Raw genomic sequence first — 26,889 nt, 5'->3', positions numbered from 1 at the left:
GCATCTGCAGTATTTTCGGAGGCCCCAAGCATCATGGACACCCCCACCCCCTTGGGCGGTTGTGCCCCCTGGCGGATAGGATGAGCCTTTGAGAATCCAGACCCATAAAGAAGAGGGTCGAGCAAGCGCTGGATGCTCCCCAATCGGTCTCCCCTTCCTTCCCTTTGCTGCGATTGGACCACGTGCCCGGCTCGGTCCGGTCCCCTCCCCAATCGGTTCTCCCAGGATCAGCGCACGCGCTTTGTTGCCAGCCGAGAGAGGCAGAGCGAGAGCAGCCGCTGCGGCGCTGGAACAAGCTTTCAGCACCGCGGAGTTGCGGACAGCGCCTTCCCCGCCCTACCGCCAGCCCTCAAAGAACGGGAAAGGGCGCCCAGGGCCATGGAGCGGGGCGCGGCGGGCTCCCACTCCCTGGACGGGGGCGCGGCGGCGGCGGCGGCGGCGGCGGCGGCAGGCGGCGAGAGAGCGGAGGCGATGCGCCCGGAGAAAGGCGGCTGCTCTCCCAGGTGAGGCTCCGGCACCAGGCGCGCGCTTGGGCTGGAGCGATGCCGGGCTCGCTGCCTGCCCGCCGGTGCCCTCCGCCCCCACGTCCTTGGGATCCTTCTCCGCGCCTCCCCCCCCCCCCTCATCGCGCGCACCATCTCCACGCCAGCCCGCTTCGTTGCCGGCCAGCAGCATCCCCAAGGCGAGCCGTGCCTTTCCCAGACAATGGAGGCGATCTCCCTTGGGCTATGGGAGGCAGCGGGGGGGGGGGGGGGGCGGCGGAGGGAGGGACCTGCTGCTGCTGCTGCTTCCAGCAACCCTGCAGCCGCCTTGGCTGCGTCCCCGCCGTCAGCGGCTCACCCTTCCTGGAAAAGTTGCCATTGCAGCGCGAGGGGTGGGCGAGGCAGCGGGAGAAGCCACGCTCCGCCTCGTGCGCCGGCTGGGTCCGAAACGACCTCTTGCTCTCCGCCGAGAAGGTCCCGAGGTTTGACCCAGTGGATCCAGGCGACGCCTCCCCCCCACCCCCGACTTCGTGGGTGTGCTCCTTTCTCGGGATACTGCGGGAAGGTGGGGGAGCTGTGAGCCGCCAAACTCTTGCGCTGCGCCCGCTGTCACTTCACGACGCGATCCCAGACAGAAAGAGAGGGGGCGAGAGCGCGCGCGCCTTCGCCAGTCGGAGCGCGGCTAATGTCGGAGCATGTTCTACTAGCGAGATCAAGCGAGCCCATCTGCGCATCTGTCGCCACGCGGCTCGTGTGCCTTTTTGCCTTCTCGATTAAAGTGACGTGCCTTGCCCTAGATCTTCGAGGAGAGCCGTCAGGCGGAGACGATTCCCTCCCGCGGCCCACAAAATCCAATCAAGCAACCACGCTCCGCGGTGGCGCCACAAACAAAAGGGACGAGAGGCAAAGAGACAGTGGAGCGAGGCTGGTGGCTCCGATTTCGGGGGTGGGGGGGAGGCTGTGAATCCGTTCGGGGTCCGTATTCTAAATCCATCCCGGACCTATCTTGGAGATGGGGTTCAGCACCTTAGACAGCTCCTTTAGGGTTCTGGCTGGTTCTGATTGAAACCCAGAATGGATTCACGGCCCCACCAAAACTGGAGCCATCAGCCTCCACTAGGCAAAGGTTATTGCGCCCAGATCCCGCCCCCGCTCGAGAAATATCAAGGAGGCAGAGCCGGGGCGGGGCGGGGCAGCTTTTTATATGTATTATATGTTATGCGGGCTGTTTCGGTGTCTATATAACACTGGCTGACCCTGCCAGTCATTGGGGGCCGGATACACAAGCAGTAAATGCAACCATCCAGAATAACTACAGCCCTGAGGAGATGATTTTTCCTTGCAGGTTGCAATGGCACGGAACCAACCCAGACATTATCAGAGGAAGACATCCTAATGATAGTCCTTAGGCAAGAAAGCAACCGGGGGTTAGGATGTGAGTTCAGGAAATGTTGTTTAAGGAGAGCCCCCTGCTGGGGGTAACTTCCAGGGCTGTTGGCTCTGGAGATGCAGGCATTTGCAATCAATGTGCATAGCTTAAAAATGAGGTCTGCAAACTTGGATCAACTCAATCACAGATTTAATGAGGGATCTACAATTAACACTGCCATCCTGTGCAGCAGAAATAAGTCCCACTGAGTTCAATGGGACTTATTCCCAGGCAAGTGCATATAAGAATGCAGCCTAAATCTATTTAATTGCTTTTAAAGGTGATTTTAATTATTGTATTTACAAATAACAAATAACTGAAAAAAAATTAACAAGTGGACTTCGGAGTAAGTAAGACCCAGGTGTGTGCCTGGTTTTGCAGATAAGCAAAGTCAGAACTGATAAGAAACATGGTGGTGGTTGTTTCTGATTTTGCAAGCAAATCTAGCCTTTCAAGCGAAACTATTATGACATACTTTTCTTTCTAACCATATGGACCACAGGCAAGTGAAGCTGACTGTGCTGATTGGGAGCATTATCACATGAGGGGGAAATCACATTTCCTTCCCTTTGCTTCTCCACCCCACCCCCATTTTTGTCCTTCATTACTTCCTCTTTCTTCCTGAGAGGAAGGAGGAAGTAGAGATGATGTGGCCCATTCAAGGGCCGTTTTTATCACACTGCTTTTCCTGCACAAAGCAGGAGATTGCAGCACATTCCATTTTTTAAAAAAGTCAGATTAAAAGGGGTCTATTTTGCAACAGAAAAACAAGGAGAAAGAGCGGGAGGCACTCAGGAGGCGGACAGCATCATCTAAATGACACACAAACATCCATAAGTGTGCAGTAGAGAGTGTGCAATAAAACACTCGTCTGATGATGCCCTAGAACTCAGTAAGGCATTATTATTATTATTATTATTATTTATATAGCACCATCAATGTACATGGTGCTGTACAGAGTAAAATAGTAAATCGCAAGACCCTGCCGCATAGGCTTACAATCTAATAAAATCATAGTAAAGCAATAAGGAGGGGAAGAGAATGCAAACAGGCACTGGGTAGGCATTGAACTCAATGTTGAGTAATCTCAACTTTCATGAGGGATGGGTTGATTAATGACTAATGATAATGACTAAGTTAAGTCTCCATGTTCAGAGGCAATATACCTCTGGATATTAGGTGCTGTGTATGAACAGCAGGGAACGGGTGTTGCCTTCATGCTAGTGGAGGCTGGTGGCTCCAATATCAGTGGAGTGGTGAATCTCACTGCTTTGTGCCCTTTTGGCAAGCTTCCCAAGTGGCCACTGTTGGGAAGAGAATGCTGGACTAGTTGACTTTTGGACTGATTCAGAAGGGTTCTTCTATTCAGTATCAATGTCTTTTAAACTTTGATCTTCCACAGTACTGATGGGTCTTGCATTTATTTATTTATTGAAGCTGTTCTCAAATTTGAAGGGGGGATCATATAAGATGTCCTTTCCTTGAACAATGAGCAGCATGCTGACAAACTATAGGTTATCTCATTGTCCAGAGACACTTCCTTCAAGTTCTTCATAATATTTATTTATTTATTTATTTATTACATTTTTATACCGCCCAATAGCCGAAGCTCTCTGGAGCCTCTATTGAGGTTTTGCAACACACGCACACACATTTAAAATTAATGCACTGACTGATTAAAAGCCAGAGTAGTTGAAGTGGTGTTTTGTTTTTTAAAATCAATTTCTTGACAGCCCTAGTGAAGATATGGGCAGGTACCTATTATACAACGCCAAAGAAGAACATACAGCACCATGTACATTGATGGTGCTATATAAATAAATAAATAAATAATAATAATAATAATAATAATGAAATTTGCATTTACAGTCTGCCTGGTAAGAGTTCTGTGAAATGCAAATGCTTCCTTAATTCCCACCTCCATACAAGTAGGTCCAACAGAAGACATTGGGTTGGATTCCAGATTTAGCCATAGTTAAGAGTAGACCCATTGAAATTAATGGGATTTACATTAGTCATTGATTTCCATGAGTCTACTCGAAGTATGACTAAATCTGGATCCAACCCATTGTTGATGAGCTAGTCATTTATTTAAAAAGCTCTCTGGAGCATTCCATGCAGGCCTAGAACCTAAATCCTTATATAACCAAGGTTATGTCATTGCTGACTCAGCCCAAAGTGATGTCATTGCTACTTTAGCCTCAAGTATATTCCTATCACTTTCTGCTTGCTTATATCTATTGTCTATTGTTGGGGAATACTAGACAAAATTTGTCCGTAGGCTCTGTGCTAACCCACCGTTCCAAGGTGGCTTAGTCAAGCTCCACCGGCAGCTATTTCTCCACCTCACCAACACTTGCACAGGTCCTTGTAAAATGAAAGGTCTTGAGAAGAACTTTCAAGAGGCATGCCTGACAAAATAGGTATCCAAATCTAAAAATAAAAATGGATCAGTCTTTAACGTGGCAGAAACATGTATTTTGTATCTTATTATGACCTGGTTTGCACATAATGCTAACTGGGTTTATTTAACCCATGGTTAACCCATAGTTTGTTGCCTTACCCAGGGTTTGTCTGTCGTATGAATATGAGGAATATTCACAGAAAAGTTTCAGGGCTTTTAGTATTGTCATGCAATATAGCAAGAGGATTCCTTCGTAGTCCATTGGCTGTTGCGATTTCAGTTTATTGTTTTAACTGTAACAGTAAGGGAAGGTTTACAAGTGACAGTATGGTTCTAACGTGTCAGACAGCTCTGAGATGGGAATTCCATATGGTGGTCACCTTTGCAAACCCCTAGGGGATTGGTGGAAATGAGGATGATCACAGGTGCCCATCATCTCGACTTCCCATCCCAGAGGTATCTGACCTGTTAGCATCATATTATTACCATACTTTTTTTTTTTTAATTTTTATTCATTTTCAACACTATATAAACATAGATAAACATTTCCAAAATATAACTGAAACTAACACAATAAGAAAAAAAATACATCAAATATCTGCTGCATACATATTGAATAATTGTTGAGTACAAATATCAAAAACTATTACATATGCCTTATCACTCTACAACATCTTCATTCTTAACATAAATGTGCACCCCCCACCTCGGGATCATTCTTGAGTCCAAAATCTAATCATTTCTTCTGCTGGTGGTTTCCCACTTCCCTTAGTAAACACGAACACTAGGAACTGTTTCCAGATTCCTTCGAACTCATTTATTTTAGTTACGCCTTTTCTCCACTTAATATTACATGTCAGTTTATCATTAATGGCTATGTCCCATACTACTTTATACCATTCCTCAATAGAATATTCCCCTTGGATCTTCCAGTTCCTAGCTATCATCAATCGTGCTGCAACCAACAAACTCGATATCAGCTCTATAGTTCCTTTTCCACACTTTATATCTTCAAATAGTGACAGCAATGCTATTTTTGGTGTTTGTTCTATTTTCATTCCCACTATTTCTTCAATTTCTGAAAACACCATCTTCCATAATCTTTGTACATATTTGCATTGCCACCACATATGTAAATACGTTCCTTTTTCCCCACATCCTCTCCAACAATTTGCTGAATGTTGATCACTTATCTTATTCAATCTAACCGGGGTTAGGTACCACCTCCATAAAATTTTAAAATAATTCTCCTTTATTCTTACTGATAAACTTCTCAACACTCTTTGTTTCCATAGTCCCTCCCAGCTCTGTCGCCCTATTTGTATCTTCAAATCTGATTCCCAAATCATTTTCTCTGTATTCTCTCTAAACTCCTTCTCTAACAATATTTTATATATTTCACTCATTAATCCTTTTGAAACTATACTACTTCCTTTTCCTTTCTCCTTACTTACTACTAATTCTTCAAACCTCGTCATCTTTCTGCACATTCTATTATCTTTAATCCACTTTTTATTCCATTGCTCTAATTGACCATATTCTAGCCAAGATAGCTTCTTCTCCTTTAACAAATTTTCCATATCTTCTCTTGTTTTAATATCTCTTACCCAATCCTTTAATTTTATTTTATTTTTCTCTTTTAATATTTTACATAATCTACCCTTTAGATCCTCTGGGAAATTCTTTAACATTATTATCGGTGCTAAGGGAGAGTTGCTCGGAAGCAGCTTCCCTTTAAATTTACTCCAAATTTCCCATTGAGTCCTCAGGAGTGGATTATCTATACTTCCAACCCACTTTCTTCCTCCATCTTTAAAAAAAACATTCTCCAGATTCATCTCTACCTTACTTATAATTTTTTCTTCCATCCAATATAAATCTCCTACTCCCATAATTGCTTCTACAACATGTCTTAATCTATTTGCTACGTAGTATAATTTTATGTTTGGGAGACCCATTCCCCCCTTTTTTTGGCTTAGGTACCAATTATTTTTATTCACTCTTGCTCTCTTTTCTCCATTACAATATTTATTAATAATATTTTGCCAACTTTTTATCTCGGTTTCTGATATTTTTATAGGTAACATCCTAAATACAAAATTAATTTTAGCTAATATCTTCATTTTTATCAAAGCTATTCTCCCAAACCAAGATAAATTTAATCTTTTATATTTTTCCAATTTCTCTAGTACCTCCTTCTTTAACCTCGTTAAATTTTCCCTTTCTAAATTCTCTAGATTTTTTGTAATTTTAATTCCCAAATATTTAATCTCGTTCTTAACTTTCAATTCCATTCCCTTAACTTCCCAATCCTTTTCTTCCCTCTTAGTATAGTTAAACAACATCATCTCTGATTTAGACCAATTTATTTTTAACCCTGTAATTTCCTCAAATTCCCTCAACTGATATTTAATTCTTTCTAATTTTCTTAATGGATTCTTAATGGTCAATAAAGTATCATCCGCAAACATGTTTAGCTTTATTTCCCTTACCTCTCCAATTCCTTCTAATTCTTTATCCTCCCTTAGTGCCTTCGCCAAAACTTCCATAACCATTACAAAAAGGACCGGCGAGAGCGGACATCCTTGTCTTGTTCCTCTGGCTAGTCGTATCTTTTCAGTAAGTCCGTCATTTACCACCACTACCGCCGTATTTTGGGAATATAGCTGTTCTATTACATTTTTAAATTTATTTCCAAATCCCAATTTATCTATAATACTCTTTAGTGCCTGCCAGCTCACACAATCAAAAGCTTTAAAAATATCTAATGCCATAATACCTGCCTTAATATTTGCTTTTTTTATTACATTTATTACATTTAAAACTCTACCCACTAAATTATGCATATGTCTTCCTACCACAAACCCACATTGATCTGCTCCTATATATTCTGCCAAGAATTTATTTAATCGTTTGGCCATAATAGATGTAAAAATTTTAGCATCCTGATTTATTAAAGAAATAGGTCTATAAGAATCGGGATTAGTCAAATCTTTATCTGGTTTTGGGATCAGAATTATCACTGAATGTTCCCATGATTCAGGTATCTTCTCTCCTGATAATATCCTATTATAAAGTTCCATTAATTTTGGAACTTAATACTTAATACCATACTTAATATTCTATTATGTCTTTGGCTACTGTAATAATTTGTACACTGGAAGAATGGGGTGGGTTCATGATGTCACTGGTGCCAGCCAATCAGTGCTCTCCACAGTTGTCATCTGCTTTTCCTCAAGCTCAAACCTAGGGAGAAGAACAAATGGAGACTAGCGCTTTCACTACGACTCCACCTCTCCGGCTGTGTATGCCTGTACATATCCTTATTCCTGGGCTCCCTCCCCATTTCCACTGATCAGATTATGAACTCCTGGTTTCTGGCCAAAACAGGTTTCAACTCTGAATTGGCTTATGAAAGTGATTGGGGAGAGGCAAATAAGGAGAAGCAATCAAGCAGCTGTGATGCAAAATTAGAGCTGTTGACATACACTGCTTCCTCTTTGCTGTCTGCTTAGCTGAATCTCAGGTTCATTTCTTTCTTTCTTGGTTGCAGCCAGCAGGGCTGGATAAGAGCCATCGGACCACAACTTTAAAGCTGCAGGCTGTTACTGTTCTGTGACTGGAAGCACGTTTTTTGTTCACATTGGTGCCTCGACATTACTGTTGCAGTGCTATGACTGGGAACCTCACTGCCCCACCCCCAAATCTCTCTTTTTGTTGCTCTTTTTCATTGGATCATCATTAGTGAATTAATGGATGAACATAAATATGACTGAATCCTGGTATAGTGAAGATAACAGTGTCTCTTGATTAAATGACATTGGCATATGATCTTTTCCTTAGAAAATCATCTTAGCAGGCTGCCCAAATGAGGGGATGCATAGATTGCTGCTAACAAATAGCATTAGCTTCCCTGTTAATCACTGGTGGTCATAGCAAAAACATTTTATGAGCTAGAGAGAGAGACAGTTAATTTTCTTAACACACAGGACCTTTTTGCATGTAATGGTGGCAAATCGTGGGTTAAGAACTAATCGTAGGTTAACTTTGGATTGTTTAACCCATGACCAACCCATAGTATTTAGCTTTGCACATCACAAAGCAACCAATCAGAAGTTGAATACCCAAAGCAGCAGAAGCATGCCCATAGCATGCAGCCCAGCAAATTCTGGCTCGACTAATGCACCATTTGCTGCCGTTATGTGCAAACTGTGTCACAGTCAACAATAGTTTCAATCATAACACAAATGCCACCTAGCCATCTAAAGTAAAATCCAACTGAGCTGGATTTAATTTAATTTTTAACCCAACCTGTCAACCTGATCCTTAAGGGAAAATGCAACTGTGTCAAGAACGGACTGAATACTACACACAATTGGACAAATCACCCACCAACAGTACTTCCAACTTATCTGGATTAGCGCTCATCCATCCATTACTGACATCAGGCATCTTTTCTGAACTTTCTCTACCTCACCTAAGAGCATAAGAAGAGCCCTGCTAGTTCAGACCAAGATCCGTCTTGGAAATAAAGTACACTGATGACACCTTACTCCAAATTTCTGAACTCCCTCCTCCACTGGTTTAATGATTAAACAACATGGGAGACAAAACAGAGTCCTGCAGAATTCCATAGCAGAAAAGTTAGCACAGAGCTATAGTCACCCAGCACTTTCTTCTAGAAATAATCTGACATATAGGAACGGAACCACCAAGACACAGTGTCAAGAACTCAGCTTTCCTTTGTACTATGGCTGTGAGATCATATCCAACGTTCCTTTTTCATTCTGAACTGATTGGGAGCTCTCTCCATTTGGCCAAGCCGAAACAGCAGATAGTGATGCAACCACCTGCGAATCTGCTATGGCCCGGGGAGGGTGGGGGGACTCCAGTCTTCAAGGCCAGAGTAAGACTTTGTTAATTGGGTTGAATGATCTCAGCTGCATTCCTGTGGGAAAGTCCCCCCACCCTTCTAGGGCTTAGGAATGCTGCTGGAATTGGCCTATGATTGGTTGCAGGAGATCTTCCTGAAGTTGTCAGGGTCCTGAAGATTAAAAGGGAAGGCTGAGAACTGCCCAGTTGTCTCCACTTACCTGTGTCAACTTGCCCTCAGGCTTGCAAGGTTTTGGATCCTCGATTGGGCCCTGTCCTTTGTGGGGACCTTACTTCAGTAATGAATAGGATAGGCTTAGGTATAGGGTGACCATATGAAAAGGAAGACAGGGCTTCTGTATCTTTAACGGTTGTATTGAAAGGGAAATTTCAGAAGGTATCATTCGTATGCATGCAGCAGCTGGTGAAATTCCCTCTTCATCACAACAGTTAAAGCTGCAGGAGCCCTGCCCTCTTTTGTATTTGTTGACTCTGCAGCTTTAATTGTTGTGATGAAGAGGGAATTTCACCAGGTGCTGCATGCATACAAATGACAATTGCTGAAATTCCCCCTTTCAATAAAATTGTTAAAGATACAGGAGCCCTGTCCTCCTTTCCATATGATCACCCTACTTAGGTATTGCTTTGTTACATTGCCTGGCGTATTATTCAAAAGATTCTCTTTGATCTTTGTTTGTCTTTCTTCCCTTTCCCCTACCCAAATAAACTTCATATCGTTCTCTAAAGCTGTGTGTCTAAAGCTTCTTCCAGGTAAACCTGAGTACCAAATTCAGCACCTTCTGCTGGGTTCATGGCTACCATGTAACACTTCAAGATTGGGAGCTGGAAATAGAACATGTTGGCTTGAACCCTGATTTTAGTATCTCAAGTCTGTCCTGAAAGGTCTGAGAGACTGAGGTAGATGTAAAGGGGTGGCGGCAATCTACCAAAGTAGTTGCGTATTCCTGCCTACACTGCAGGGAGTTTGGCAACCCCCAGTCTCCCTTTACCAATCCCCAGAACCAGCAGACCTTCCAGAAGGATGCTGTAGCCGATGGTATCAAAAGCTGCTGAGAGGTCCAGAAGAATTAGCAGAGTCACACTGTCTCTGTTGTTCTCCCAGCATGGCTCATCCATCATCTATCAGGCTGACCAAAGCTGCTTCATGTCCAAAGCAGGGACAGAAGCCAGATTGAAATGAATCTAGATAATTGCTGTCGTCCAAGACTGGACTTGATCTGCCACCACCCGTTCAAGCATCTTGCCCTAAAACATGGAGGTTTGCAATTGGCCAATAGCTGGAACAATAATTAAGGCCCATGTCGTTATTGCGCATAAAAATGATGTGCTTGTCATTGGATTTGAAGGTCAGCATGAGATAGATTCAAAGGGCATGTGCGGTTGACCAGCAGATGAAAAATGAGACACTGGCAGAAATAAATTACCCATCGCTGCCTCACAGCATTTTATATATATATATATATATATATATATATATATATATATATTGAATGCTGACATAGCACATCTTCCATCAGAAAGCAAAAATAAATTAAAAATCCACTAATCTTGCTGGGGTCTCCTCCTTGGGTGTAATGAGGCAAAGGAAGGCCTGAAGATAGTTTTGCTGGTTTGTTTGGCCACATGAAAAATAAATATATTGAGCTATTTAGGTCCTTTATTTTTCTCAGTTCAAAAATCTAGCTTCCTGGATCCTTGCAAGTTTATGGCTTTTGGCTACCCCAAACCCTCATGACGGGTTGAAATCAAAATAATTGGCTGCTTGGGGTTTCTGTTAAGATTCAGGTCATGCTGTGGTGAAGGGCAACCTAAAGGACAGGGGAACTACTGTATGACCTTTCTTCAAAGAAATGGGCTATGAGGCAGAGTGAGAGGGTGTCCCTGGGCAGCAGGTGCAGGAGGAGGAGTGGCAGCCTGTTGGAAGAGAGATCTGTGTGTGCCACGTGGGCAGCCCTATTGCCCCTAAGCCAGCCTGCTGCCCTCAGGCACGGTTGAGAATGCTGCCGCACGGCTGATACTGAAGGAAGATTCGGCGCTCAGTCTGGCTGCTGGCTGCACAAGGAATCCGCGGTGGGAGGTCAAACCCAGTCAGAACTCTAAAGGAGCTTTCCAAGGTTCAGCACCTTGGGTAGCTCCTTTACACTGGCTCTGACTGAAACCCAGAGTAGATTCGCCCTCCAGTGATGTCAGAGCCACCAGCCTTCCCTGGGTGTGACAACTGTCAAATACCCTCTGCAGGGAAACTCAGCAGGCTCCCACTTTCCCCACTGCAAAATCTTTTCTATCAGGCAGACATTCGAGCGATTCTCTTTCTGCTGTTTTTAAAATATTTTATAGCATTTCAGTTTTGTCGTTGCTGTTTTTACGGTACTATGCTATATGTGTCTCAGAAGAAAGTCCCACTGAGTTAAAGGGATTTCCTCCCAGGTCAGTAGGAAAAGGGCTACAATCTGACAGTGCTATCCCATACATGTCTACTACTCCAAAGTAAGCACTATTGAGTTCAATGGGACTTTCTCCAGGTTATAGCATTGCACCCTTCACATTTTATTGTCTATTTCTACTGTCTGTTTCTATAGTGATCTTTCTTTTTATGATGATGATGATGATTGCTTATATGTGTGTCTCTTTATGTTCATTATATGTAGAAAAGCAGGGTAGAAACAAAACGAAATTTATTTACTTATTTATTTGCCATATTGGTATACTGCTCCACATCCAAGATTTTGGAGTGGTGAGCAGCAGATTGGATAAAAACAGAATGAATAAAAGTAAGGACATTTCTGCTTACAGGGAGAAGGTAAACTCAGAGCTTTGTCAGGCCTGCGTTACTGTGCCAGAAATCAGGAAGACGGAGCCCAGCCCCAATGCAGTTCCATGGGGAAAGAGATGCCCAGTCCACCATTGCCCCATCGAGGCTTCTCCCAGCTCAGGGAGGTACCACCAGCCCTCATCCAGCCACCGGCATGCGCCCATCTCCACCCGATCCAATGGCCAGGTGCCATTGGGCTCCCAGGACTGCTTCCAACCTCACCTCTACTATCAATGCAACCAGCAGGAAACCCAAAGCAGCTACGCCTTGCCCCCTCTGCCGGGGCACGGGGAGAGAGCGACTTTGTGTTCCCATCACTCCAGCGGGGATTCATCCTCAACTCCCCGCCACGAGACTGCAGAAAGCCGATGGAAACAGTGGTCACATGACCACCAGCAGCAGCTACGGCCGGTGCAACATCATGTCGTAACGGTCAGGTAAGAACAAATCTTTGCTGCGGGGTCCATCGGGTCTCCTTCAGCGAGGGACAGAGAGATGTCCTCCTAGCCTGCTCTGTGGAGTGAGGTTACTCTATGGCAAGGGAGGAAAACCTCTAGTAGTTGGGGGTGCATTGCCCTGTCCCCAGAACTAACCACGCCCCTCACTCTACACACCCTATAGCAGCAAATTTGGCAGCGGAGGCAGAGGAATGCAAAATCAGCCAGGAGGCCACACGCGAACCGCAGGGCATGCGTTGCCCACCCCTATGGTGACCATGTATCATACTTGACAGAGGACTCTCCTCTATTTTAATTGATTAATTGAGGGTGCAATCCTATGCATGTTTAGATAGAAAAAAAGTCCTACAGCTCCCAGCATGCTCCAGTTGGCTGAGGCATGCTGGGAGCAGTAGGACTTTTTCCTGTCTAAACATGCATAGGATTTTGCCTTAAGACCTTTTTATTCTCTCAGGCACTTTAGTTTTTCAGTTTGTTTCAAATCTTTATTATATTAAATGTTTTTGCACTTCTGCTTGGTTATTATTTTTATTTTAATATTGTAGTTTTACATTGTATTTGATCGGCTGCATTTTATTGTCTTGTATTTAATGATTTTAATTGTTGCGAACTGCCCAGAGAGCTTCAGTTCATGGCGATATGAAAATGTAATGGATTAAAGCACGAACGTACAATTCACAAATAAATATATGCGGCCATATACATGGACACACAGAGCAGGAGCAGCAGCTAATGGGCTTTTTAAAGCAACTTATGCAGACTGGAATAAATGTGGTTTCCGGGGGCTGCCCTCTGTTGGAAGGCATCCCCTGTTTGAAGGGCTGTCCATTCCCGATCTGGCTTAAAGATAAAGAGCCATAAGAAGGGAGGGCAGCAGGGGCCTTGAAATTGCCCAGTTGCAGTAGACACCTGGACAGCAGACTCCCACAGGTTGCCTGGTCAAGATAGCACTCTTCAAATACTTAAAAGGTTGTCACACAGAGGAGGGCCAGGATCTCTTCTCGATCATCCCAGAGTGCAGGACACGGAATAACGGGCTCAAGTTAAAGGAAAGCAGATTCCAGCTGGACATCAGGAAAAACTTCCTGACTGTTAGAGCAGTGCGACGGTGGAATCAGTTACCTAGGGAGGTTGTGGCCTCTCCCACACTAGAGGCCTTCAAGAGGCAGCTGGACAACAATCTGTCAGGGATGCTTTAGGGTGGATTCCTGCATTGAGCAGGGGGTTGGACTCAGTGGACTTATAGGCCCCTTCCAACTCTACTATTCTATGATTCTATGATTCCCCACTGCAGTGAGATGCATGACATCACTATTTAAATTATAGTAATTATTTCTAAATTTGCATATCGATATATATATTAGCACATGAAAATTGTATTCAAATTTGTGCCCTCTTTTGTCCTCTTTTTCTGGCGATACTTTTCCTCTTCTTTGGTGATGCCGAAAGGGCCAACTCCCCATGCCTCAGAAGGCCTCTCTGCGTGTTTTGCTTCTTGGCGTATACGCTCAGCGTTCGAGCACCTCCTCGGCATGCAGAATGCCCCAGGTTCAATCGCACAATATCTCCAGGTAGAAAAAGATTAGGCAGCAGGTGTTTCTGTCGCCAGTCTGAGGAGACGTTTCTGGGCTAGATGGACGGTTTGACCTGGGATGAGGCAGCTTCCTTTGTTCTTAAGCTGCGTTAAGTGCAGAAGGCACACCTAAAAATAAGAATACAACACAGATATCCCGTGTCCATTAGGAAACCAAGATGGGTTATGGCTCCCTCTTGGGCAAGGAGAGCTACTTGCACTCCCCCCACACACACCAAAACTGCCAACTTCGATTCAGCTGTTCAATAAGAGTTTCTGAACTATTATATTTTCCTTTTATTATGTTTTTTTCTTAAAACAGTGAATTTGTATAAAACTGTGACCCTTAAAGGGCAGTACTGCGCCCCTCTGAGGTCTGCGCCCTAGGCAGCTGCCTAGTTGGCCTAATGGTAGTGCCGGCCCTGCTCTTAGGTATACGTTCAGTGGCAAATCTGAGTGTTCAGCCTATAAGGGAAGGGCGTTGAAGATCTCTCAATCCAGGGGCCAAATTCTGTTTTGGAGGAGCTCTTGGGAGCCACATTCCAATGGTGGGCGGGGTCCGAAAGCAAAAGGGATGGGCCCAAAATGCCAACATATTTTAGCTTCATTACTGCCCATAATTAAGCCTCAGGAGAGACATTTCAAGCTTTTGGAATGGGGAATGGCACAAAAGCTGGAGAACCGCCAGGCTATAATGCTGGGCCAGGAGAAGGGGAAGGGGAAGGGGGGGGGGTGTCTGGGAAACCCCGGGGGGGGGAGGTGGCGCATTGGGACCCCAGTACTGAAGCTCTGCTCTCCTGATGTAAGATTTGAAATGGCCCAGGGGATGCCAGTGGATTTATGGACACACCTCCGTCTCATTTATTTTAACTCTTCCCGTATTATTCATTTCCCATAGGCACATATATAAGGGACAATAGTTACTTTATTTTGATCCTAAAACTGCTTGACTGGCTGAAATGTAATGAGCCTCATTCTGGCTTCAGGCCAGCCTAAAGGATGTTTGCTGTATTACTTCTAAGACATTAATGCACTCTTGGGAGTTCAGCCTACCCCTAAATCTCCATGAAGACGTCATGTCTGTATTATAAATCTAGGCATCCGTCCCTTGTGAACTGCTTTTCCATTTTGCCCTTCATCTGTTTTCCCTCCAAAAATATCCCTGTGCATTTTAGTTTAACAATTAAATTTTCATAAAGTTTTAGAGGCAAAAACAAACTCCTAAAGATTCACACAGGTCTTTCAAAAGTTGGGTAAAATGTAGGCCTATTAGAGCTCTTTTTTCCAGTTGTACAAGCAACAGGATTTTGTTTTAGACAGAACTGAAATTAATTTTGGTGTGTGTGTGTGTGTGTGTGTGTGTGTGTGTGTGTGTGTGTGTGCACACGCGCGCATGTGTGTCTGCTGGTTATTCTTAAATAAATTCTCCTAATTAAAATTTGCTTGCCAAAATTCCAGTTGGTAGTTACTTAATTTGAATTTTGTTTTCAGCATTCTCAGCTTTCGATACTTCTGGATTTGAATGCCATGATTCTTTGCGGGAATAAGATCGGTTCTTTTACATGAATGGGCACGTGCTTTGAGTTGGGGAATACCTTTCTATATGTTTCATTTTACAGCCACTAGATGGTGGCGTGGTTATATTGCAACTCCAGAATTTAACAGGAAAGAATTGCACTTTGAAGTCTTCTTTCAGATTTTCCCCAAATTTTTTTAAAGTGAGATAAAGCTCAAAAAGTGTGGGAGATACCCTGGAGGTTGACTGCATCGTGTAAAGGACCTGCAAACTTCCAAGAGTGACCAAATCATGAGCATACAATTAAGCCCTGAATCTGAGATTTATGTATTTTCACATATTTCTATGTCATCAGTAATACTATTATTATTATTTATTATTATTTATTTATATAGCACCATCAATGTACATGGTGCATTCCTTTAATTTGAATATTGGCTTCAGCATTTGCAGCTTTGGATACTATTGGATTTGAGTGTTGTTGTGTGTATGTTTTAAAATGTGTAAAAATATTGAATCTGGCAGGTTGCTATTTATTTATTTTAAAGGATTTCTATGTCGCCAGTCATACTTAGCATGATTTCTTTAAAATTCAACAGCAAGAGTTAAGATCAAAGGGGATAATCCCATTCCCTCACTACATGCTTTGCTCTCCCTCCCGTACGCTCTGCTCTGCATGCATAATTCTGCTACCATTGATCCCTGCTCCCATTAAGCCCTTCTCCTATGTCAAGAGCTATATTTCTGTAAGGGCTCTGCAATGCATTGCTATGTGGAGGGCATGGGGAATGCTGGGAGATGCAGGACCTTTTTCTGTCTAAACATGCATAGGATTGTGCCCTAAGTCTATGTTTCTTGCACCAGCCTCCGTTGGTGGATCTTGGGGATCGAGTAAAAGATGAAACAAATCCCTCAAGGCTGAAATCTGCCCCACCCTGCATTAGACGTTCAGCTGTTGGTGAGATGAACCAAGCTGGCATTGAAACCCAGTAAACGACAAAGGTAGTCCAGGGCTCTGCAGCCACTGCTGAATCACAAAGCTTTGATTCCGTTCTTTGCCTGCCCGGAAGGGTTAATACTCTCATTAACAGAGAACTCAGCTTGGCATGAAATTAATAAGCCAATGAATATCTTTCTCCCTACAGACATGACAAAGTATTCAGGATGCCAAAGAGGTAGGTTGAGATCAATCGCTTCCTGTCCTTGTACCCTATTATCGTTTTTCCTTCTTCTCACACCCTGCTATTAGGAATGAGCCAATGTATTATTCTTGGTGACATCCCAGGCAGGCAAAGAGTTGCAGCTACATTGCTAGGTTCACAGCTCCTCATTAAGGGGCTCCCATCTGTTTGGGCTCCCCTCCCCCACTCTGCTGCCGCCCCGCTTTGCAAAAGATGCTTTCATGAATAGCTAGGCGCCGGGAGAGCTATTTTCTCAGGTAGTGGTTTTGGTTTGTTCAGCTGCTGCCCTTTTGATCTGAGTTATGCAGTAATATTCAACATTAGTCCTACATTGAGTAAGCCCATTCAAATGAATGCGTTCCAATGGGTCTACTCTACGTAGGACTAACATGGGATATGGCCCCATGGCACACGCAGAGCAAACGTAGGCATGTTTACTTGGAAGTAAATGTGTTTAGGATTGGAGTGCAAGAGCCGTTTCACACATTTCACTAGAACTGGGTGTTGGTTTTGCGTACGGCATTGTCTTGCACATGCATTGCATTACTTTGCATGGTTGGCACGTTGCACTATTTTGCATGTTAAAAATTTAGCATATACCTGTTTATCTACACCAGAACTTGTGAGCAAGCCATGTATCCTTTCTCCCCATCACAGATGTACCACAAACACATGCATCAGGGATCGGGAACAGCATAGAGGTACATTGGGTGGGGGTGGGGAGCACATAGCTGGCTGCCATCTAGATGAAACTGTATTGTAAACTGGGAGGGGGGAGAATAAAAACAAAACTACAAAAGGAAACTACAAGAATCAGCAAAAATTAAAAGCAGAAATAGAGGGTGCTTATAAGAAATCACACAAACCAACATTGTTATCTTTTCGGCGCCAGGTCAAGACCTTTCTCTTTTCCCAGGCATTTACCGGCTATGGGGCGGTATATAAATGTAAATAAGTAAATAAATAAATATGCATACACCGTATAATAGATAATTAGTCAATATAACTTCTCAATTTGGACCATTGATCTACCAATTTTATGTGGTGTTTATATAACATGTCATAGTTGAATGCATGCATTTCTTTGAAATCTTTTTTTCCCTTTTTCCTTTTTGTGTGTGTGCTTAAACCCTAGGTATCTTACTTCTTTTTCTTTCTTTTTTAAGCCCAGTGATAATCTACATTTTCCTTTAAGAGTGTTTTTGTACCTTCGGTTGCATTTAGGCTTGGTATATGCTAAACCTTTTAATGTGTGCATACCTCTAATGTAATGTGTGAAGCATCTTGAGTCTGAGGCTAGTAGAGACATTCTGATCCAGAAGATCATTATCCCCGCTGAACATGCTGGGTCAAACATCCTGACTCACTGTGTGATACTGGTCACATGTCTTGACTTCTGCAGGCTTCAGCTTCTTCATCGGCCAAATGATGACAGTGTTTATTTGCCTCAGCAAGAGATCTGCTACCAAGCTGCTGGTCTGTCAGATGCAGAATAATATAAATAACATGTTTATGGGGAATTTCAACAGAAGGTGGAAAGACTGTGCTAAGAACCTATCTACATTTCAGAGGGGAAACACACCATATGGTACAGCCCTTCGCCCATTCCCCAATCATCAGACACCAACATGTATGGAAGTGGTCACTAACAGCTGATTTCTACTTCAGAAAAATCATATAGTAGAGCCCTCCTGAGACTGTACTACAAGTGTTGTAGTGGAGAATATTGAAGTGCAGAGGCTCATCATGACAGTCCCTCTAGCCACGCCCCCAAAGAAAATCCAAGAATGCAGGCAACTGTGTTGATCTAGATCAATAAACCAGTGCCAGCAGTTTTCATCTCCAGCAGGAGCAGGTCTTTTGTAAAGTTAATGAGTCTTAAACGGCCCATTCAAGACCAACCCCAACCCCCAAATACTTTGCATTACAACAGGGAATATAATGTTGCAGGGGAGACAATTAATGTCTCCCTGGCTATGAGAATTGCAGTGAAGTGAAAAGAAACGGGCCTCTGAGAGGAACAGCAGATGACAACACTGGCCCTGCAAACCAAAAAATGCTGCCGCTACATCCCTATGAGTCCTAGCTGCATCCTGGAACATTATTTCAGTTGTATACACATCTCCCTGTGTATTAAAACTGGCAAGTCAGGTAGAAGAGTAGAACTCTTGCAGGGCTGCTGACCCAAGACATTTTGCTGCCCTTTCATGACACCCAAAATCTCCTGCCTGAAGTGCCCTCCTCAATTTGTCTTATGGTAGGGCTGGCCCTTAGCTTTCAGCGGCGTTTATTTATTGATTAGGATAACCCCAGATGTCAAAGTTGAAGGCAAATGTTTCTTCACAGTGGGTACTGAGGAATCTCCCATGCTTATCCCAGGAATAGTGTGTATGAGGATCAAAAACAGATAAGGCACAGGAGAACTGTAATCAAGGCTCCCAACTTCAGTGAATGGGGTGAATGAGGTACATGGATGGGTTCCCACCTCCTGTTTTCATTAGATCAGGGGCGCACTGGGGAAGGAGAAGTTAACCTTTTCTTTCTGTGACATTTTCCCAATTGAAATCACCTTCAAAGGTGTTATTAGTCCTGCTGGTAAAAAGTGATTCTGATTCTCCAGTTCACAGAAGGGAAAGGGTGATCCTGCATGAATTCATTCTCATCATGCTATGCTGTGTGCACAAGGGATTAAACCCAATGGGGTGCTACACCTCCGCCAATTCCTTTGCGCCCTGCCAACTCCTGTCCACAAGCGGGAGCCACTACTTGCGGAAGGAAGATTTCACGCTTCTGGGGCAACCAGGAATATTTCTGGAATAGGGGCAGGTTGGCAGAGCTCGCGTAAGGGAGCTTCGCTGGCCTGTCCCAATCGAGAAACAAGTGTTTCCATTCCTTTCAGGGCTTCTTTTGGAAAGCGCTAAATTGCTCTTGTGCAAGCAGTGGGTCCCGCTCCCACAATGGAATCAGCAGGACCTATTGTTTCCAGAACAGAATCAATGGGGCACAAGAGAACTGTTGGAGGAGTAAGAGTCCCATTGGATTCTACCCAAGTCTCTCCTCCCGCCTTCCCCAGAAAAATTGATAGCTGTTTCCTGGAGAGCCGTGGGAGGAGGTGGAGAGAGATTTCAGCCAAGAGAACAGTATAAAGGGTTAAACAACACCCCTTCTCCAGCACCAGTGCTCCCATCAAAATCCTGCCCTCCCCTGAAAGTTGAATGAACCTAATCTCAGGGCACTTCTGTTTTGTCCCTAAGTGACCGGTCATAAGCCGTGTTTTCTTTGATAGTCTGGTGCAGCCTTTCCCAACCTGGCATCCTCCCGATGAGTTGGGACTACAGCCCCCATCATCCCCAGCCAGTGTGGCGAGATGATGGGGCTTGTAGTTCCACTCATTTGGAAGGCGCCAAGTTGGGGAAGGGTAGTTTGGCGTATCCCAGCATTCATCCCCCTTTTTGAACTGGCAACATTAAAAGAAAGCAGCTCTATTCCCTGTATTGATTTTGCCTAGCATGTCTGATAACAAAATCAGAAACGGATATTTTTTTAAAAGGAAGAAAAGGAAATGAATAGCAGTGGCCTGTTATTTCTCTTCCTTCTTTCCAGTTTGTCCCAAGTGATTGCGGAGTGGCCGGTTGCTGTATTAGTGCTCTGTTCGTTGACAGTGCTGGTCTGTACATTGGTGAGCCTGTTAGTAGGAAATTTGCCCGATTTTTCTGAGCCCTTGATGGTAAGTGCCTGCAGATCAGATGGATCTGGATATATGTCATTCTTGATTGTAAAGGGTTTCTATCATCTTCCCACTGGGTAGGTATCCCATGACAGGGCAAGTCTTTGCAGACTGGTAAAGAACTGACCCTATTATTGCATTTTTCAAATCTCTATAGGTGCTGTCCTCTGCATGTTTAGAAAAGGGGGGGGGAATCCTACAACTCCCAGCATTCCCCCATCTAGACGTATTGGCTGAGGAATACTGGGAGCTCTAGGACTTTTCCCCCTGTCTAAAGATGCATAGAATTGTGCCATAAATAAATAATGTCACGCTCTCACTTTGACAAATACTTGTAGATGCCCAGTGTGATTTCTTCTCCTGCACAATGCCAATAAAATAGGCATGAAAAATATTAAGAGAACATCAAAAGTTAAAAACAACAACACTCTACTCTTGCAGTTTTTCAAAATTCATTAAATATGACCAATTCATTAAATAATATGATCAAATAATAAGTCCTGAAGTAAATTAAGGGGTTCCCTAGTATACGGAGAATAGACCCAGTCTACACATATTGGGCACAATGTGCTGGAACTTCTCCTGCATAACACCCATTGAAATGAATGGGCGTACAGCCTGCACAGGAGCAGATGTAGTGATACAAAAGGAATGAATTTGGACTTGTCCCGTTGATGTTTATGGGAACCTCTAAAGACCCATTGAAAATCCTTATTAAAATGAGGCAGAGCTATTTGGGCTTATTCTGCATGAATTCTGATTATCCCATTTTCATTACCTTGGGATCTTAAACTTGTACATCAGTGATGGGCAACTAATTTTTTTTGGGTTGGGGCAGATAACCCACACACACACACCCATGGAACAAATGACATCAGGGGGTGGGGTCATATCCCAACATTATTTGGTTCTTGGCGGACGGATCATATGTCTGGCACATCGCCCAGAACTCCATTCTGTTGCATGCCAGGTTTCTCCATTGTGGAAGGCCAGAGCACATCTCCCGCTCATCTGCATCCCCCCACTGCACTGATCTGTAATCGCTGGTAACAATATAGGGATTCCTCCAGGGGAAGAAGCTTGGAGGTGGAGCCCTGCCCTATGGAGGAACCCAGGATGTCTCTGTGGGCGGAATTAGACCTGTGGACAAGAAGTTTATTTGATTTGTGCCCAGTCTTGATACCAAAAAATGGCACTCAAGGCAGCTACAGGAAGGTTTCCCTCCTGTGCAATATATATTTCAAAAAGACAGGCCTCACACGAACATATACCTAGGCCATGTCTAGACATCCTGGCATTCCAGGAGGGAGGGGGAGGATCTCGCGATTTAGGGTCACGAGATCCTCCCATCAGTCCACACGTGGTGTGTGATGTCCCGGGAGGGAGGAAGGGGACGTTGCACCTGCCTTTTTGCTTTTTAATTGAAAATGAGCGCTCCAGCGATCCAGGCAGATTTAAAAAATAAATAAAATCCCCCTCCCCCCTCCGTGCTCCATGCCTGGTTCCCAGCTCCTTGCGTTTACTCACAAGGAGCCAGGAAGAAACCAGGATGGCTGTCCACATGTCCCGCAGTCTTGGGACGATCCCAAAGTCGGGATTAAAGACGTTCCAGCTATCCTGGGGAAAGGGATTGTTCATCCCTTCCTACCCCCAGGATCCCCTGTGCGTCATGTGGAAGCACAGGGATGATTTCAGGGCGATCCCTGGGATAATCCCTCGTGTAGACATGCCCCTAGCTGGTAAGGTGTGGTAATTTATTTATTTTTAATGCTCAAGTTTATCTTCTCAAAATGTTTCCTTTTCTTTTAGGGCTTTGAGCCACGAGACACTGACATTGGCAGAAAGCTCACTGTCTGGAAGAACATGAAAAGCCAGACAGGCTTCAAAAAGACTCTCTCTCTTTCACCTTACACTGACAACAGGTTAAAAAAATAATGTTTTTCTCTCTCTCCAGGAACGGGGAAATGGATGACATATCTCAGACTCCCACAATGGGATTGTTTCATTGCAAAATTGTTTGCTTGTCTAAGCTGCTTCTATGCTGCTTGACATCCCAGGATTTCCCAAGCAATTTACATAAAGACACATACAATATAAAAAAGTATTAAACAGGTGGATTCCTGCATTGAGCAGGGGGTTGGACTCGATGGCCTTTGAGTCCCCTTCCACCTCTGTTCTATGATTCTATGATTCTAATAAACACCTTAAGAACACCGGAATAAATGCAGTAAAATGGAGCAGTGATTGATTAGAAGTCAGAAAAATCCTAAGTGAACAAATGCGTTTTCAAGAAGCATTTCAAGTTTGCCACATCTTTTACCTCTTGAGCCACATGTGAGAGAGTGTTGCAGAAGAGAGGCGGCACTGCTGAGCAGGCTGGGGGTTGTAGTCCAAAACATATGGAGGATACCAGGTTTGGGAATGCTGGTCTCCAGCAGGGTTGGCGAACCCTTTTTGATCCTCCTGGTTGTTTATTGAACCTGTGGCCCTCTGGATGTTTGTTGAACTACAACTTCCATTATCCTTGACTATTGGGCATACTGTTTTAAAGATGTTTTAATCATGTATGGTATGTTTTTAATCAATTTTAATGTGTATTTTATATCATTCATGTTTTTATATTGTTTGTTTTATACTTTGAATGGTTTTAGTTTTTGTGAACCGCCCAGGGAGCTTCAGCTGTTGGGCGGTATAAAAATGCAATAAATAAATAAATAAATAAATACTGCATGCTATGATTAAGGAAATGTCTAGTTTGGTCCTTTGATCCGAGTCTCAGAGAGATGGTAAGGGCAAGAGAGGTTAGGACTAAGAGACCCTTCTTGCAGATCAGTATCATAAAAGCATGCCAGCCAGTTTGAGCTGCAGAAAGAAACACAGTCCAGGAGCTTCATAAAGGATATTATTATTATTTTCAGCTATGGCGACATGAGCATGAACCGAGGGCAGAGATCTGTACAAGGAGATCGAGACGTGAGAATAAGGAGGATGGTGGAGCCAGACTTTGAGAAGGATGGATTCTTCTGTGGTCCCCCAGGTAAGTGTGGTTTCCGATTAAGCCTCCAGAATGTAAAGAGGAAGGAATGTAGTAGTTTTCTCAATACGCAGTTGCTTCAAAATCCAACAAACATGCTCACTGTAGTTTCATATATTTTTATTTATTTATTAAAACATTTGTATCCCACCCTATATCACAAGGGTCTCAGGGCGGCATACAGATAAAATCATACAAACAATATAAGACAATAAATACACACTGTTAAAAACAAATTAATAAGCTAAAACTTAAGCTATCCATGCAATAGCCAACAGCTTTCAGTGTTCATAAAACAACTTTAATCTGAAAATAGATAGGTGAATCATTTTATTTTCTTTCTTTTTTTCAAGCAAGGAAGCAAAGTGAGAGTTTGTGGGCAGGGGGAGATTTGTTTCAGGGTTTGGAGCTGCTTCTTATTCCACAGCCTCAAAAACCCTGATCAAGAAGAATTAACTTGCACAATTCTGTTTCAAACTAGGTCGATTCTTTTGACTTAGATTGCAGCTTGAATTGCATAAGTCTTGAGCCTGGTTTTACCGATGAGACTCATAGAAATAACAATAATTGTTGTTTCTTATTTATTGCTTTTTAAAAGTTACAAAAATGGATCCAAAGGAGCCATTGTGGAGGTCGCAAAGAAATGATGTTGCACAACCATACCAGCGAAACTGTTGCATTCAAAGTGTTCCCCCATATTCCCATGCCTATTATAGCCACCCTTCCTGCTGGCTAGAGCAAGGATTAAACCTTAGTCAAGGACACCAGTTATAAAAATCATAATTGATTTAACAATGGAAGGAGCACCATTCTCTGTCCAGTCTATGCAGCAGCTATGACTCATAGGCCTCCAAGAAGGAATATCATATTAAGCAGAGCATATCACATTTTCTAGAAGCATTGACTCTGTTGAAAACTATTTTCTTTGGTGGTGAGGTCCAGCAATTCTTCTAACCATTTTTCAGTTTGGGGAGGGATTTTTTTTAAAATGTGGTAGTGATGAGGTTGTTGTTGGGGTTTTTGGCTACTCTAGCAACCCTGTCTGTCTGCCTCCTGGTAAATGACGTGGTAACTGGGATGTAGCCTAAGATTAAGTGAGAAAGGTAGCTTAGCAGACAGGACAATATTTCTACAGTTACTTCTTTTCAAATGGGACTTCCACAAGGACAATAGAAGCAGCCTACGGCATTGCTATTTTTCCTTCGCATACAGTCATCGTTCTAAAGAGTTTGTCAGAGATCTTCACTTTTATTCCTTGTACATTTGTTTGCCTTTAGGGGAGAATTATTCTCAGCTGGTATTTATGTCCACGACTGCTGGGAGCTTATGGAACTTGCAAGCAATACAGTCCATGTGTCAAATGGAACAAGATAAGGTTTGTAGCGCTGCAGGGAATAAGCACACACTCATTTCCCTGAATTGCTTAAATTCAAGGGGATCATCAAACGGAGGGAGGGGGAGAATCATGTTTCCCTACCGTCACTTTTCCTCCAGCTGCTGTTCCATAATATCTCCTCTTCCTTCACATGGATGACAATCACCGAGAAGAAAGAGGAAGTATGAGGTGAATTTAACATTCATTAACCATCGCCCTTGGCAGTGGAAAAGAACAGTGTGGGGTGGTGGTGGGGAACCGGAGAAAGGGAAAGGCATTTCCTTTCCACTTTCTCTCGCAGAGTTCCTCCCCCTCCGCTCGGCTAACTTTACTCAGCGAAGTCCTTACCCAGGGAGCAGTGCAGCCCCACGTCCAGCTGCAAAGTGAATCGTGCTTCTGGGATGGCAGCTTCCTCTTTCCTTCACCCGCTGAAGAGGAAGTAAACAAAGACCACGTGGGCATTCTTACCACGCTGCTTCTCCGGCACACAGCAGGAAATGGCGGCACATTTCGCTTCAGAAAAACTATGTTGGAGTTAATGGGGTGTTTTCTTGTCTCGCGAAGAAGGCTAGAAGGGGCGGGAGTCAGATGACGTCGTGAGAGGGACCCACGAACATCCATGAGTGCCCAGTAACGAGTGTGCAATCAAACGCTCGTCTGATGGAGCTCCAAATTAACACTTCTAAATAATAGGGTTGCATCCAATGTTCATCCTACTTAGAGGAGACCGATTAAAATGAATGGGGCTTGTTAGTCATGCAAACATACACACAAACCTGTTAGAACATTGCAACTGGGAACACTGTATTTACAGAGGACAGAAAAAGAAATTATTTTTCTTGCTGGCAGAAATGTGTCTCTGAAAAACAGGAGGTGAAACTTTAAAACCGGAGAGTAATAAGATACCGTAAAGGTCATCCAGTCCAACCCCCTGATCAGTGCAGGAATCTCGCAAGTATATCATCTCTGGCAGATGACTATCCCCAGCTTCTGCTTAAATACCTCCCATGAAGAATAGCCCACCGCCACCCAAGAGCGCCTAGGCAAAAAAAAAAAAAAGGAGTATCTGTAAGAAAACAGTACTCCTAGACCCATCATTGTCACTGGAGGCCCAGGTGGACTCTGTGGCATGGAGTACTTAGGGTCAGCTTTGGCTGATCTGCCAGCTACAGCCTTTCCTGGACAGGGACAACCTAGCCATAGTAGTGCATGCACTGGTAACTTCCCGATTAGACTACTGCAATGCACTCTACGTGGGGCTGCCCTTGAAGATTATGCGGAAGTTGCAGCTAGTGCAAAATGCAGCAGCTAGACTGCTGGCGGGTACATCTTACAGAGACCACATAATACCGGTCTTAAAGGAACTGCACTGGCTGCCTATATGCTTCTGGTCAGAATTCAAGATGTTGGTAATGACGTTTAAAGCCCTAAACGGTTTGGGACCTTGATACTTGAGAGAGTGCCTCTCCTTATATATGCTTGCCAGAGACCTTAGATCTGTTGGATGAGCCCTTCTCCGCATCCCACCAATGCAACATATATGCTATGATGGGACAAGGGAGAGGGCTTTCTCTGCTGTGGCACCCTGACTGTGGAATGCCCTCCCCCTGGACACCCGATTGGCACCAACACTGATTTTATTTTGACGCCAAATACAAACATGGCTTTTTAACAAAGCCTTTGATGGTTAAACTCACTGGCACATTGTTTTAACTGTTTTAACTGCTTTTACTGCTTTTAAATTATATATTGTTTTAACTTGGTTCATGGTTTGTTTTTAACTGTGCATATTTATTGTTTTATACTTATGCTTTTATCTGTACGCCACCCTGAGATCTTAATGATATAGGGCGGGATATAAATGTTTTAAATAAATAAATAAATAAATCTCAGAGTTGCATTATGAAATTACAAAATGCACCACCACCCAAAAAAGTCCTAAAGAACAATTCCAAAATCCCTATCACCAGAATACCATTCTTAGGGCTAACTCAAGGATCACAAA

General features: G+C 43.7%; 1 protein-coding gene across 2 annotated transcripts in view; it reads left to right on the top strand.

Moving 5' to 3' along the window:
- The first annotated feature begins 458 nt into the window (after positions 1–458).
- The window catches only part of DISP2 (dispatched RND transporter family member 2), a 33,244-nt gene continuing 6,813 nt past the window's right edge, over positions 459–26,889 (top strand). The window contains exons 1-6 of one of the 2 annotated variants that reach the window (XM_063117724.1): positions 459–503; positions 12,002–12,457; positions 20,352–20,475; positions 22,285–22,397; positions 23,394–23,512; positions 24,787–24,884. In XM_063117724.1, coding sequence (XP_062973794.1) covers positions 472–503; positions 12,002–12,457; positions 20,352–20,475; positions 22,285–22,397; positions 23,394–23,512; positions 24,787–24,884 — 942 coding nt within the window. In that variant the 5' untranslated portion in view covers positions 459–471. Of the gene's footprint in view, positions 504–11,921; positions 12,458–20,351; positions 20,476–22,284; positions 22,398–23,393; positions 23,513–24,786; positions 24,885–26,889 lie in introns of those variants that run through there. The other variant, XM_063117725.1, reaches the window with a different exon arrangement.

This window comes from Elgaria multicarinata, chromosome 2, assembly GCF_023053635.1.
Source record: "Elgaria multicarinata webbii isolate HBS135686 ecotype San Diego chromosome 2, rElgMul1.1.pri, whole genome shotgun sequence".
Taxonomy (NCBI): Eukaryota; Metazoa; Chordata; class Lepidosauria; order Squamata; family Anguidae; genus Elgaria; species Elgaria multicarinata.
The sequence above is the reverse complement of the archived record's forward strand: the minus strand, read 5'-3'. Positions and strand labels throughout refer to the sequence as shown.